Source organism: Lissotriton helveticus, chromosome 1_1 (genome assembly GCF_964261635.1).
Source record: "Lissotriton helveticus chromosome 1_1, aLisHel1.1, whole genome shotgun sequence".
In the NCBI taxonomy this organism is placed as follows: domain Eukaryota; kingdom Metazoa; phylum Chordata; class Amphibia; order Caudata; family Salamandridae; genus Lissotriton; species Lissotriton helveticus.
The window spans coordinates 477467744-477483948 of NC_136057.1; the positions used below are offsets into that span (position 1 = coordinate 477467744).

Below are 16205 nucleotides of genomic sequence, written 5' to 3' on the forward strand. Positions count from 1 at the left end.
AAGGTGAATTTGTGAATTAAACTAATAGCACATAGATTAGTTCACAAAATCAGGTTCCACCACTTTTTGTGGATGGAAAATTAGAAGTTCAGACTATTGTTCTTTACTACAAACTGCTGCCAAACAGCTAAAACTACCTAAAAATACCAAAAATGTGATTCAAAGCACCAAAAAGTACACAGCTGAAACACACATTTTCTAACAAAAGCTATATTCACTATAAGTTCTGAACTGTGAAATGTCACTGTTTTGGCAACTTTGTTTTTACAAGGTCCATTGGGTGCCTGTGAGCAAGTCATTCAGTTGGCACTCACATCACACGTATCATGCTTCAAAGAATCAAGTTTAGCAAAGAGATGAATACAATTAAGCACTTCAGCAGCTACCAACTGTCATCAGCAGGTTGGCATCTATTAAAATAAATTAATTTTCAAATAGGTTTGCCGCATTAACATATTGAATGCTCTTTGTCCACATTTTAAAATGTATATTATTTTGCTATAAAAGAGGTTAACACATTGTAGAAGTAAAGTCTGATTGCACATAGAACGCAAACAATGGCCTCCTCTTATGATCTGAAAGAGCTCCACGACCGATATCTGGAGCCAATATTGTTTATGGAGACATACATTGGGAAGGAAGCCACCTTCATTGAAGATACGAGTATGCAGATATTTCCTCTTTTGTGCAAAACCTTCTCTTCAGGTATATGGCCTGTTTACCCCACTTGATTCTTACACACATACCATCTCCGGACCCTGTTGTTGATTCACACGTTGTGTAGGTTGATTCAAACATGCAGGCACCCTATTGAAAGGTGTGGGGAATTATTACTGAGGTGCGAGCATATGTACTATGGTAATGCATTTAACCCTGAATAATCTGCTCACTGAAATTAATGCATAGTCATTATATTGATTAGAGCGATTAAAAACTGGCATTTGATGTGATCAATACCTTGTGTGTGTACAGAAGACGAAACTGACAGGATGAGTCAGATCAGGGTAATGCTTTTGTTGGAATCATCTAAACGGTAAAATATTGAAGGTTATCTGACCCAGAAACAGTAACAATATTTAAATGCTATACATATAGACAATTTTACAACACACTGGGCCCTTCTGGTGAATGATATCACACTGCAAACCAAGATGACGTCATCAAAAAAAGAAGCTACATATAAATAAAAAGTAACATTCTACAACCCCTAATGCAGGTGACATTTAAAATGCAGGAATCACCAAAAGGAACCATCTTAAAAATGTATAGGATGAGTTAGATGAGGATTTCCCCCTTTAGCTTTTTCCAGAAGCACCAGAAGGACAACATATAAAAAGTTATCTCTCATCACCAGCCAGGGAACAGAAACAATGGTGATTCTCCAATTAACATGCAAAGATAATCTTGATTTTAGCAAACTCAGTATTGCGTCACAGTTTGCATTGTTATGGAAGTCCAAATCGTCAGTCTCTATACCTCAAAATGTGAAGTGGGGAGACGCCCCTTAGTTCAAAATTTAGGATCAGATGATGTAGTAAGTAAAAGTACACAAATCCGGAAGAATTAAGTAATCCATTTACTCGCAATTTCTTTAGAACCACTGTATTTTTATCATATGATCGTTTGTTGCATTTAAGAAGTAGGCAAGTTCATGCTCTCATCCCTTGTCAGTTCATTCTCAAGCATTGCTCTAGGAAATAACACTTTTGTTGCATGTTTAGTCAAGTAAGCTACAAACCTGAAAGAAATGATTGAGTGTTAGAACATAAGTGGAAACTTCACAAAAACTCCCCATAGGCTTTGGATTGTTCAGTTCATACGTTCATACTAGGAAAGGAAGCAAAGTTTGAAGCCCTCATGAAATACAGCTCATGCATGATGAAATTGTGCTAAAATATGAATCTCACATTACATAGAACTAGCACAGTGCATTAATTCTTCAATAAATCATCACTTTGTTATAAATGGATATTAATTTGTGTACTATAGGGTACTCATAAAATGATAACACACACTATCATTTCACATATCATTTTGTAAGTCTCTTTTGCACATTATATATTAATACATCATAAAGAATTTAAAAGAACGGTTGAAATAAACTTTTTACGAAGTGCATAGCATAACATAACCTCCTCAAACATCTACTTCGCTTGTCTATTTCACTGCTCATGGTATACATTCTAGTGTTATTATCTGGTTTCCTAAAACATAAATCAGCTTTATTATTATATAGAACTTTTCTGTGTTATCTTTTTATCTACCACGTTCAACTAAGCATGAGTACACATCATTAAAATGTTAAATTTCACTTCAGCTTATTGACTGTTGAGGGGTATCAGAAATATGCTTCTAACATTCTGCATACTTTTAGGATGCAGTATCAAAATCAGAACCTCATTTGTGTGTTTCCTGAAACATGAAAACCTAATACACAATTATGTAATTGTCATGTAAAATAGTGTCACAATCCATTTTCTGTGCAAACCTGTAAATAGGTGAATAACAACATTTTTGCTCCATAAATTTCATGAAAGTCAATGGAGCCTAATATTATGCAATACATGTTTACTGCTGCCCCAACATGCAGCCCTCTAAATAACATAACAAATACATCATAAAGCTCTAATTCAAACAGTATACATATTCAAGGCACACAATCTTCTTCCACTTTTAAGCTGTGACAAAACAAGATATTTCCTTTATCTTCCACCAAAACATCTACTGTAACTTATCTATCAATAAAAACATACTTAAATCCACACATTTCTTAATATAGCCAAATCATGTTTTAACTCATGTTATTCATTTACAGTTTTTTCTTCAGTTCAAGTTAAACATTGATGGGCTCATTTACAAGCCCCCTGCATCGCTGGAGATAATCATATCTATGAGGCCACACAAAGCCACTATGTGTGGCTTTGGAGGACCTCATAGATATGGAGTAAGGCAAGGCAGCGCAAAGTGCTGCATTGCCTTTCTCTGCTCTTGGGAGACAATCAGGAGATAATGTAAACCTGGGGAAGCACCAAATCCTCAAGCTTCCCGAGGTAAGACAGAACAAGGACAAATGTATTTATTTCTCCTCTTTTTTTCCATTCTGCTGCACACATAGAAAGAGGAATACAACTCTTAGGATTATCTTTTGTGCAGAACGGTGCCCCTTCCTGCAAAAAAACAATCCTGCCAACAACACAGGCACCTTGCACCATGGTGCAAGGGTGCCTGTGTTGGCGCTAGGATTTCTTCGCTTTCACTTTGGCGAAGGGCAGTGCAGCAGGATGACTTGCTGAGCTGCCCAACGCCAAATCCCCATAAAAAAGGGCCATAATTTATTTTCTCATGCCACAAAGGAAAAGGAGGGTGGGATAACGTTAGCCTCTGTTGTCTTTAATAAAATCAAGATTCTTTTTGCATTTTAATTGGAGCATCGCCATTTCATTACAAGACTGGAGGCTACCATTATGCATGTTTAGTTAAAGCCATCCAGTGCCACACTGCTAACATGATCCACAGGTCTTAAATAGAACTTTTCAAAAGCATTCGCATTTGACCAGTCTGCCGCCTTCACAATTAGAGAACCACCTGTCGAGAAGACCTGGCTAGCCATTGCACCTCTAGAGGTGTGAGCTTCAAACCTTGAAGGATCTACACCAACTTCTCTCATCGCTGTCCTTACCCATCTATACAATGTAGCTGTTGAAACTGCTTTATAAGGCTTCACATAGGACAGTAGTACCTTCACCTCTCTATCTGCTCTATATTGCATCAATTTGTTTTCATATGTCTTCATACAATTTACTACACATACTTTGGCACATTCATAAAAATAGGGATAAAAAATTGTCTCGGACACGTGAGATCTCCAAGGCTATACCATCATAAACCCTTCTAAAGGAAATTAAGCAAAGTAAAGTTTCTAGCTTCAAAGATATCTCTCTAAGGGGCCGATTATGATGTCATTCGGACAGGCTCAGTACGATGCTCAGAAACCATTTGGGCTGTCCGAATCAGTTCCGAAAGGCAATCTGACAGCCCGAGTCTTTCGGAGGCGAATCGTACAGCTCTATGGACACGGTCTCCAAGTGAGTGATTACGATGACCGATTCGGACTGCCGTTCTGACTCAGTCTGCCCGACATGAAACAGCTGTCGGAATCTGACTTTGGGGACCCGTAGCAGGCCCCCATTCACCATGAAGTCTCCGGTTGCAGCCTGTGGGTGTACCCAAGGTACCCCTCTGTTTAACCATGCACAGTGCGGCAAGCACCATGGGGTGCCTACCAAATGGTGCAAGGTTTCCCCAACCACACCTTTCTTCAATGGGAGTCTGTGTTCTCATTTGGAACACAGTCTCCGATTGAAGTCAATGCCAGTGCGACTGAACGATGTTGGGAAGAATTGTAATCGGTCGGTCGGACTCGCAGAACCTGATTCGGTCAGAAACAATCCAAAAACTGATTTGGTCGGAAGAGTTTCTGAATGACATCGTAATTGGCCCCTAAGTGAAAGATAACTATTGCTTGGCCATGAAATGAACAATCTGAATACTAATCCAATATCCCATAATGTATCACAACAGGCCATAGGGGGTCTTTTAAGCCTAATTCCCTTCATTGCTCTCCTAATCGTAGGTTCACTCCCTAGTGCAAAATTATCTGACACAACTGATCTGTTACAGTTAATTGCACTATAAGAAAGACCAAAGTTGAACAAATCCACCAAACAGTTTGATGCTTCAATTGCAAGAGCTTCCACGGGATCCAAATCCCTTTCACGCACCAACTACCCCTTTTTTTATACTCCCTTGTATCTTTTTCTGGTGCCCGGAGCCCAGGACTCATCCAATTGGTCTTTATCTTTTCCTAAAAGACCTGAATATCTGCTAATACCCCTGAAATCCTACAAACAAGAACATTCATATTCCCTTCTAAAACCAAAGGGTGTTCCTCTCCCTATGAATCCACCAGAACACATAAAGTAACCCGAACTATACGGGGTATCTCTGTAGCGAGTTCCATTACACTTGGGAACCTAACCTGAGACTTCCAATAAGGGGGTTTAGAATGATACTGCATCTCTTTGACTGGACCATAATCAACAAACTCTGGATCATTTAGAAGGGTTAAAAACATATCTTCCCTCTCTTCCTGAATCCTGGAGAAGAGCATCTACTGCTGTTGCCGTGGGATCCAGTATCCAACTGAAGTATTTGGCTACTTGGTAGGTTAATCTGCTCGCAAACGAGTCCTCCTGAATTGGACCCCATAACCTCTGAATCAAACTGAAAACCTCTGGATTCAACTTATAGTCGCTGTAATTCTGTACATCCGATTCACACACATTCTCCGGCCCTGGAATATATTCCACTCTCAAAATGATTTTGAGATTCCAACAAAAATACTATATCTGTTTTGCCAACTCTGGCATTTTTTTTTCATTTCGAGCTGCCCAATCAATTTATGTATGAAACAGCTGTAAAATTATCTAAATGAAGTTACACTGTTCGCCAATAAATCTTTGAAGCTCATTAATGCATGTTACCAGCTAACATCTCTAAACAGTTTACGTTGAGCAATTGTTCTTCCTTGGACCATCTGACCCCTGTTTCTAACTTGTTCAATAGTGTTCCCAAGTCAAAATCGCTGGCATCCGACTCTAAAATAAATTCGGGAACATTCCAACGGATGGCTCTAAATTTTCTAACTGCCCCTATAGATCCTCCTGAGCACCCACTGATAATGAAATTGGGTCTGAAAACCACAATCGTTTCCTCAGTCCCACAGCGTTCAGTTTCTGAAGAGCTCTGCAATGTAATGAAGCTGGGAATATGGCCTGAATGGACGATGATAGCAGTCCAAGGACATTCACTAGGTCCCTCAAGGTAACCAAATTCTTATCCAAAATAGCGCTTCTCACCTTCTTTATCTTCCTTATCATCTTCTGTGGAAGGATTAACAGAACCCTTGTCCACGCGAGAGGTTTCAGCAAATCTAACCTGTTCTGAGACATTACCAATATGTCGTCCAAATAGATTAACAGCCGAGGCATCTCTCTCACTCAGAAAGGCTACTTCTGGGCGCATAACCTTGGTGAAGCACAAAGGAGCTGAGGACAAGCCAAAAAATAGACAAAGACACTGATATAGGACACCTCTTCACCCGAACCGTAAATATTTCTGACATTCTTTTTCCATGAGTATTGTAATATATGCAGCCTTTAAATCCAATTTCACCAACCAAAACTTTGTCCTTCAAAATGTCCCACAACAAATGGACACCCTCATGTTTGTCTATTACAAATATAACTCCCTCAAAATTATTATGGGACTTCATCCGTTGTTCTTTTTTTTATGGGGAAATCCATACTCGCAAAACCTTCTAATGTTTCTAATTCTTCTACTTATACTAAGGCCCCTTTCTCTAACTTGTGGGCAACTTTTGCATCTTACAGTTCCATCTTTTCCAAATCCATTACTAACTACCTTGGTTGTCTGTTTTGAACAGGTGTTCCCCAAAACTCTATTCTGAAATCATCTACTGTCTCCAACACCCAATTGACTCTTGTGATTTAATTCCTAATTGTGAATGAAAAACCTCAGACTTCCCCCGACCCCAACAGTCAAAATATTGAGTTGGAAATGTCGACTTACACAGATATTGAGTTTTAAATATCGTGATACCGAAATATCAACAGCAGGAATATTGTGGTCAAGAATATCGAATGACAGCTAAGAAATATCGATTTCAAAAATATAGAAGTCATTAATATCGTTTGCAAAAATATTGTTGTTTAAAATATCGATTTTTTTAACTAGTGTTATGTTTTTTGTATAAGTATTGTTTGTTTTTAATAGATTTGTTATATTTTTAGTAGTTATTAATTTTATTTTAATTACATTTTGTGTTTTTTAGTTCTGTAGTGGGTTGTGGGTTTATAGGGCAATATGGTGGGAAGTAATTTAATTATAATAACTTAATGAATATTCCTTATTTATTAATATTCATTTAATTGAAATTTTACAATGTTAATTGTGTTTACATTTTTTGGGTACATTTTATGAGTGAGTTGTGAGGCTTTATAGGGGTATGAGTTGGGAAGTACTTTTTTATATCAATATCAATTAGTAGTTCATTATAATCAATGAATTAATTGATAATTGATTATTGTAATTGTGTAATGAATTTTAGGTGTGGGTGAAAGGGTGGGGAGTCATTTATTTGTAACTAAGTTTTAATTAGTTGATAAATAATAATAAATAATTGATAATTATTTTTGTTAATTGTTTAATTATATATTTGGGGTGTGGGTTTTGGGCTTTAGGGGTAAAAGGTGGAGAGTTTTTTTATTTTTAATTAATTAAAAAGTAGTTAATAATAATTGATTAATTGACAATTGAACATGGAATTGTGTAATTAATGTTATTCATGGCTGTGTGGTTTTTATGGGTAAAGGGTGGTAAGTACATTATTTTTAATTAATTAATAATTCATTGATAATAATATTAATGAATTCATTGATAATTAATCAGGGTAATTGTTTATTTATGTTTTTGTATGTGGGTTGTGGGGATTATGGGGTAAAGGGTGGGAAGTAACTTTTTCTGTTTTCATTTTTTTATTAATAGTATTTGCTTAATTGATAATTAGTTATGTTAATTATGCAAATACATTTTTTTATTTTGGATGTGGGTTGTAAGTTGCGTAGTGTTATGGGTGGGAAGAAAATAAACTAAATGATGTAATAATTAATTTTTTTGTTAATAAATAATTTCTAAGTAACATATTTATTTCTTTGAAAAAACATGTTTTATTTTATTTAATATGATATTTGTAGGAATTTGTGATATGTATTGACCATTGTAATATGTTTTATTTTAAAATTACATTTATTTTAATTTTTAACATATTTATATTGTTTTTTTAAGCATTTCATACTGAATATTTTTATTTTGTTGATTATATTTTGTTGTTTTTAATTTTGAACTGACTGGAGTGGGAATAGTACATTTTACCCCTCTGCAATCCAACACTTTCCCTATTGATGCACTGACTGGAGTGGGATGCTAATAGGGAGTGGTATATTTTTATGTTCCTAGTTTAATAGTTTGCCTAGTTTTGTTTAAATTGCAGTAGGAATAGTATGCGTATTAAATGTTATAGTTAATTTTGCATTGTTATAATTTATATTATTATGTTTCGTTTATTTTAAGTTATAATATTTGTAACTATTAATATTTGTTATTTGTAAAATAATGTTGACTAAGTTTAAAGATTTTATATATAGTATAATGTTTAAATTTAATTAGAATATTTTTATATAGATGTTATGTTATTGTTATATGTATGTGTGTGTGGTGTGTATATATATATATATATATATATATATATATATATATATATATGTCTGCTATTCTATCAAAGTCTTTAAGCATAGGATTAGCACAGTGCCATCTACGCCGAAATAGAATGGGACAAAGGGGGATATTCTCAAGAACTTGTGATAATTACCGCAAAATTAGCTTTACCCAACTCTTCACATCGCAGTCTATTGCGGGAAAATAATATCACAAGGTACCGCCATGTTGGGAAAACAACGTTAACATGGCGGTACTATGCGATAGTTCCACGCCAACGTGTCAAATGACGGAGCAAAAATTAACAAGACGCCAAATAAACGCGAAACACGAACGTGAAAATAATAGCCATGAGGTAAATCGCGATACAAAAATCAGCAAAAACCAGTGGCATGCCGGCAATTCCCATGCAGCATGCGGGAAAAAACACTATAAAAGTATGAAAAAAAACATACAAACAAAAGCCAAGCACAATGGAAGTAGTCAGAGCAAGTACAGAGGACAACCAGAACCCCACAAACTCCCCAGAGGACCAGCCTGGAACCTAGGTGTCAGGGAAGGGCAAGGACAAGAAGAGTAGGCAGAAGCAGTTCAGTCTGCAAATAAACAGGATCCTGATACCAGAGGTGGTAGAATACCATCAACTACTGTTCGTCACATCCACTGTGTCATTGGCAACAAAAAATAGAACATGGCAGTCCATTGTGGACAAGGTGAATGCAGTCGGAGTGCTGAAGAGGACAATGGAAGGGGTCAAGAGGCGCTGGAATGATGTGAAGCACAAAACCAAGCAAAAACTCGCCAACAACCGGAAGGCAGCAATGCAGACTGGAGGTGGTAGTCCAGCGCCACAGGAGGAGCTGGACGATATGGAGGAAATGGTGTCCACAGTCACCAGTGGGGAGACAGTTTGTGGAGAGCCTCCGCACCCTACCACCAGGAGCTACGAGGAGACCCCCCTCTGCACAGATCACACAGCAGGCAGCACCCACCACCATGGCTGCCTCCTAGGACCCCCACGAAGAACACATGGCCTTCCAACTCCGTGTGTTGGCATGCCAGGAGAAGCTGGCTAAACACGTGCAGGTGGGGTTCGACCTCATGGCAGCCAAACTCAACACCATACGTGGGTGTCTAAGTCCCATTGGGGACCAATCACATGCCCTGACGGACACCCACAGTCCACTCCATGCTCTCCAACGAACCATGGTTGACATCGCTGAAGTTCTGATTCGGAGACATGCACGACTGTCTAGTCATAGTGGCTCCAGTGATGTCATCAGTGAGTTGGGACACATGTGGAGGTTAATGGAGACCATGGAGCAGACGCAGGCGGAAAGAGCGGCTGCCACAGCTGCACACCAGCGAGAGGTAGCTGGGTTCCTCAACACCCTAAAGACCCTCCTCATGGCATTGCTGCCACAAGGCCTGGGGATGATGCATGCTGCTGCTACCACGACATCCACATCTCCGCCCCCTGAAATGTCAGTGCCACACAGTGCAGCAGACATTCCACCTCCGGCCCCTGTGGTTTCACTGCCACACAGTGCTGGAGACAGAACACCACCACCCACATGTGAGGCACATGAAACAGCAGAGGACGAAGATGCGGAAGAATCTGCCTTCATGGTCAGAAGAATGCAGTAGCATACATCTCCGTCATATGGCCTGTTTCTGCTTGGTTCTGCCCTCTGCATCATCACCTGCAACTGTCCCCCGATACACTCTGCGACACTCACCCTGGACCTAGACATGGACTGCCATATTCTGTTTGGTCACCAATGACACAGCAGTCAGACTGTGGACTGAGCTCTTCCCCTTCTGTTGCACTTGCCATTCCCTGAAGGACTCTGGCTGGTCCTTCACGGGCCAACAATGTAAAGTGGGGTTTGCATGCCCTGTACTGCTCCAGCGACAACACTCCACTGAATGTGCAATAAACATTCTTATTCACACAGATGTGACATATCTCTGATCTTTGAAGTGTGGAAGTATGGGTGAATGTAGGGTCAGTAATTCCCCCCCTACGTCCATGTCGCTCATGTTGTGGGACTTGGGTCACATGGTGACAGATTGTCGATTGTGGTTCGGGTGGCGCCGGCACAACAACAGGGACATTCACATTAGTGACTTCCTTGTCAAGCCCAGGACGGAACCACGTTCTGAGCTCCGGGGTCATTGTTCACACCATTATGCTGGACTGGCATACGCCAGGCCAGCCCACTCAGCTTATGCTCACAGGGGACGACGACAACGCTACATGTCCCAGGTCTTCCCTGTGGTGATCTGCTGATCACAGATCTAGTTGTCAGCATGCTACAGCCACTCCCTCACGGCTGGTTTACACCCACACCACACCCATCTAGCGCACAGGTCAAAAGACATGTGACCCTGCCGAATAAAAAGGGATGGACCCACGTGCTGGATGCCATTTCCACTCTCTATCTGGGTGTATCCGTGTGGTTATTATTTATGCATGAGGGCCCAGGGCCCTGCCACTTCACATTCCCCAGTGCCGGAGGTGACATGATGGCGTCCGCGCCACGGGACTCAATCATAAAGGGTTCATGTTTTGCGGGGCACAGACTTGGTGGCACCGGATACACTGCAGCCGGCACAGGAACACCTCCATGGGACGGTGACTTTCGGTGCACTGAGGTAGGGGTACCTTAAGTGCTGTGCGGGTGTGCAGCCTGCGATGATGTCCCGTCCTGGCTGTCCAGACTGGTGAGGATTTAGGTGAGCCCTGCTGGACCGCAGTGTAGGCCTGAGCCAGCGGGCAGTGCTGGCCTAAAGGCACGTGGCGTTGCTTCGCAGTTCACAGAGTTAGTGGCACCTAAGGGGCTGAGCGGGTATGCAGCCTGCGATGATGCCGTGTGCACTGATATGATCTCTGCCATAGCGAAATCAAGACCCAGAATCACATGTGTGACCTGGTGGCCCGCGGAGCGGGACTGCATTATGTGCAAGGTGCCATGTTCACAGGCCCCGGGCTTGGGGCTTGACCCGGCATGTGGTGGGCCCTCTTGAAGACACGCCAGTGGGGGAAGGTGAGCAGTGAGGCCTAGGTGCGCAGGGGCAGGCATACACTGCTGGCCGGCGGGAGGGGCTGGGGTGCAGCTGCCAGGGTGCGCAGGGGTGGGCAAGCGATGATGGCGTGTGCAATTGTATGGACTCTGCCATTCATAAATCTGGGCTCTGTTTCAGATAAGTGACCTGGTGGACTGCAGAATGTGGTTGGAGACACACTGGTGGCAGCAGGTGAGCAGTGATGCCTGGGTCCACAGTGTCAGCACTCTCTCTTCCTCTCCCTCTCTTCTTTTCACTGTCTCTCTCTCTCCCTCTCTTTCTCTATCTCTCCCTCTCTTTCCCTCTTTCTTTCTATCTATTGCTCTCCCTCTCTTTCCCTCTTTCTCTCTCTCTCTCCCTCTCTCTATCTCGCTCCCTTTCTCTCTCTCTCTCCCTGTAGGACTTGGCCCTTTTGGCAGGTTCACCCCGAAACTTTTTGCGTTCTCCTAGCCTTTTTCTGTAACCTAGTGTTGGTGATTTTAGGCCTCTGCGCACTTTAGCACTGTGGTCCAGTGTAAAATGCATGCGCTCTCTGGGTATGTGTGGTGAGACTGGCCTGCCCTCCCATAGGAATGCATGGGGGATATGTGTGTCCCTGGTAGTTCCTGGTATGATAGGTGTGCAGGGGCGACTTTAGTATTTGCGAACTCGTGAGAATAAATGCTACGCAATGGTGTGTGCAGATTTATTTTGACTAGTGGAGAAGTGCCACTTTTAGAAGTTGGCATTTCTGTGTGTAGTGTGCCTGCCTGTCTGATGTGAATTGCATGTCTGGCTTGTGATTGACAGGGGCTGGCTGGCGTGGTTGGCTCCAGGAGCCAGGATGGGTCTGCACGGTGGTGAATAGGGGGATCTGCATGTAGATAGGAGGGAGGAGTTGCACCTGGGACCTGAATAGGGCTGTGCCTTCCCTTCACAATGCTGGCTCCATCTCCTGTGGTGCGTCTGATGGCCCTGGCCTGTCCTGTGAGGAGCTGAGCAAAACAAAGTGCTCAGGAGCTCCCCATAACCAGTTGTAGCTGGTTCTCCCATTGCCCGCACCTTGTAGACAAAGGAAAATGTGGTATAAAAGAAGGGGCTGTGACTCCAGAAAATGTTCTGCTTTGGATCCTGATTGCTGCAGGACGTTCTGCTGCTGGGGCCCAGAAGGACTTGCCAGGAGGGCTGCCTCCCTGGGCCCAGCTATGCCCTGGAACCTTTTTGCTTTATTTTCTTATTCAAGGACTTGTGGGACCATTTGTTTTATTCCTTGCCCCTAGACTTTGGGTTCCTCTAGCGCTGCTGGAAGCGCTACCTTTTAATGGCCCAGCTGAGGAGGAGCGTGGGCTGCACAGCGCGATGCTGCAGCCCCTTTGAGAGGGAATCCCCAGAGTAGGAATTCCCCCGTGGTACCGACCTTGCGGGTGTCCACCCCGTTTATTTGATGATTTTCAGTGTGCAGGTGCCCACCCTACGTCTTTGTTTTATTTTATAAATTAATGCGGGTGCCCACCCCGCTTTTGTGAGCCCTAGCAGGTGCCCACCCCGCATGCCAGCTCAATTTTTGTTCTCGAGGGAGCCCATCCCTCATTTGCAGCTGTTCAAATCACTGCGGCGGCCCGAGTCGCGGACACAGCGAAAGTCAGGCAGCGAGGTGCCTGACGGCGGGTGGGACTTTCGGCTTTGAGAAGGAAGTCCGCGCACGCGCTGGAGAAGCTGCCTAGAAGGATGGTGATAGTGCCTGCCCGTGCCGGGCTCCCATTGCTGATGGAAAGCCCCGTGGGCGCCAGCCAGTAGAGATGGAAGGCAGAAGGGGCGTGAGGCACATTGCCGGTGCCTGCCCCCGCCACAGGTGAAGAGGAGGGAGCCCGTGTGCAGCCACCAGGAAGCTCCGGTGAGTAGGGGCTTCTTCCGTGTGGTGTCCCAGTGAGTGGGTCTCCCTGTTGCTTGTTGCCTTCGAGGCACAGTGTCCTGTTCATACTTTGAGCGGCTTCAAAAGGGGGCACATTTGCTTTAAGAGCCCCGAGTGGCTCCAACAGTGGGCATCTTCTGTTTTTGAGCGCCAGTCCGCCCCAACGGAGGGCTCCATAATCCTTAGAGCCTTGAGGGCTCCAAAGCTGCCATATATGCTTAGAGGGGCACCCTTGGGGGGTCCTAAGGCCCCGTACTGCCCAGGTTGGGCGTTATTCTCCATCTGCCCCACTTTAGCGGGGGCAGCTGCCACGTTGATTTGGCATAAAGTATTTCAGGACCCTGTGTGCTCCAGGGCACCATGATTCCAGGGCCAGATGGCTCCAACGTTGGGCGCAGTTATTTCAAGGGCCAGTGAGAGCCCATGCCGCATTTTAACTTTTACAGCTGCTCAGCATGTCGTTGGCAGCTGCACCATTTAGGCCCACAGTTCTTTGGGGGCATGTCTGAGTTAGCAGTGAGTTGCACTCCTTTGTCCCCCACTTCCCCAGCTGCCAAGCAAGTAGTGGGCAGCTGCAACGTTTAGGTTTGTGCAGTGGCGCACCCTTGACCTTCGCTGCCTAGGCAGCAGCCCTGACTCTGTGGATATAGGGCATTTGAGCCCCTTTTTGGATGGCCAGTTGGCCAGGGGGATTGTTAGATTTATAGGGCGCCAGGCCCTAATGTGATTTATGTGCTAATGTGATGTGGTGCTAGGAAATGTAATGCATTTAGTATGTTTTACGCACCCTGTTTGATACCTCTAAATATGGTTTATGATTATGAGGTTGTTTTGCATATCATGGTTTATGCTAGTGAGATTATGTTTCACTGTGTTATTTATGCCCCTAATGTGAGTTGTGAGGTGATTGCATAATGTGTTTATGCTGGTGAGGTTGGCGCAGAATGTAATTTGTGCCTGATGGGACTGTGCATAATGTAGTTTATGTTACAGGCTGATGCTAAGTACAGTGATTACCAGTATTTACTGGTTGTATGTTTATGATCTGTTTTACTTTTAGCAATTTTATTTTGTGATGGTTCCGACAGTGGTCCATGTGGCCCTGTCATGTGTATATAATCCCTTGTGAATATTGCCCATGCCAGTTGGCACATTGTATATTAATTGTTTACTATTCTAATGTGTCATGAGAACACAAAGACTATTTTTGATATACCCTTGTGTGGAGTTCCTTTTGTAGTGTGCCTGGGATGTTGTTGCTGTGTGCGTGCGCAAATACTTTACACATGGCCTCCGGGATAAGCCTGACTGCTCGTGCCAAGCTACCAAGGGGGTGAGCAGGGGTTATCTTTGGCATGTGACTCCCCAGCCCTGACTAGAGTGGTGGTCTCTACCTGGCTTTGGCGCAAGCCTCCGCCAACCAGAGATCCCATTTCTAACACTCCCTCTCTTTCTCTCTCTCTCTCTCTATCTCTTTCGCTCACTCTCTTTGTTCTTTGATGAGCGCAGGACACACATTCTTATCTAGTATTTTGTCTTGCAGAATGTGACCTACAGATTGTCCTGAAAAGACCCGCCACGACTCATCATAATAGTTGTTTTGAATTTTCTTGCAAGAAATGTTTTGTTTGGTGATTCAAATATGAATGAGTGATTTCTCCTTTTTCTGAACACACATGCATGTTGATTGTTGTTATTGTGTGACGTCAGGTGAATCGCTTTGTGCATGATTTTGTGGGGTTGAGGTAACATATCTTTGCCCGGGGTAAGGGCCCAGGGGGGGGGTGCCTGGGTGTGGGCGCGGTGGGTGTTGTTGCCCTCTTGGGGCTCCGGAATGCATGTTCAGTAACTCCATGGCATCTGTTGTTCTTCAGGTGTGTCTCTGGGCTGGGCTCCCTTTTCTGGTGCAGGTTGTCATCAGGGCCGGACTGGGAACCTCTACCGGCCCCGGCAAAGTGCTCAGCCAGCCCCCACTCAGGGGGGTTTGAGGTGTCACCAAGCTCTTTGCCGGGGCCGGTTTTTGGCCGATTTTGGTACAGGGCCATGAACGGGCCTGTAACAAAAAAGGCCCCCAGGGGTCCAAAACCGGCCCTCACCCGTGCGGGGCACCGGGGGATTGCCCGGTGCCCACTATTGCCAGTCCCGGCCTGGTTGTCTTCCGACTTTACACCAGGTCAGAGCAGGTGTTAAATTCCTGCTGCTAACGCACCTTATCGCCTGTTTTGTGATCTTATCGTCAAACTGACTGGTTGTTGAGAATGTTGCGGAGTGGTGTTGTTGCTGCTATTTGCACGGGAACGCCTGCTCTGCATCTCATTAGCGTTAGTTGCCGGAGTCATCGGTGGCGATCTTTTTTTTGGCTACTATCACTGGTAAACTGGTGATATCAGCTGTTAGCACCAGCTTGTGAATGGGGCAATACATTTATTCGCCACTATGGCTGCGATAATGTGCAGATAACTTGCCGTTAAATCCTTGAGAATATGCCCCAAAGTCTTTGCCATTTCTACAGAAAAGTCTTTAAGCATAGGACTAGCACAGTGCTATCCATGCTGAGCTGCAAAATGACAAAAACCAATTGCACAGGAGCAAGCTATAGTTCCGTTGTAGGAAAACTGGATGGACATTTTTAGCTTAGTCATTAGGTCTCCCACAAATATATTAGTTGGGGATGAGGGAGAATATAATAAGTGTTAAATCGTTCTATTCCCCCCTAACTCAAGCTTTAGTTTTTTTTTATGGGATCCATGCCACAGTACCCTAAACTTCTTATATAGTTGCAGTGTGTTTTGATAAGGTGACTGTCCCTTCCCATAGACATGACCTCGTTGCCCCATTTTTTACCAGGAAATTGTATGGTGTCTTGTTCACAAGCACTGTGACCACTGTG

The 16205-nt window shown here is 43.4% G+C and overlaps 1 protein-coding gene across 1 annotated transcript in view; it reads left to right on the plus strand.

Annotated features, from left to right (window-relative positions):
* Positions 1-557: 557 nt before the first annotated feature.
* The window catches only part of LOC144769883 (indolethylamine N-methyltransferase-like), a 99226-nt gene continuing 83578 nt past the window's right edge, over positions 558-16205 (plus strand). Inside the window, exon 1 of the mRNA XM_078654082.1 lies at positions 558-705. Coding sequence (XP_078510208.1) covers positions 558-705 — 148 coding nt within the window. The remainder of the gene's footprint in view (positions 706-16205) is intronic.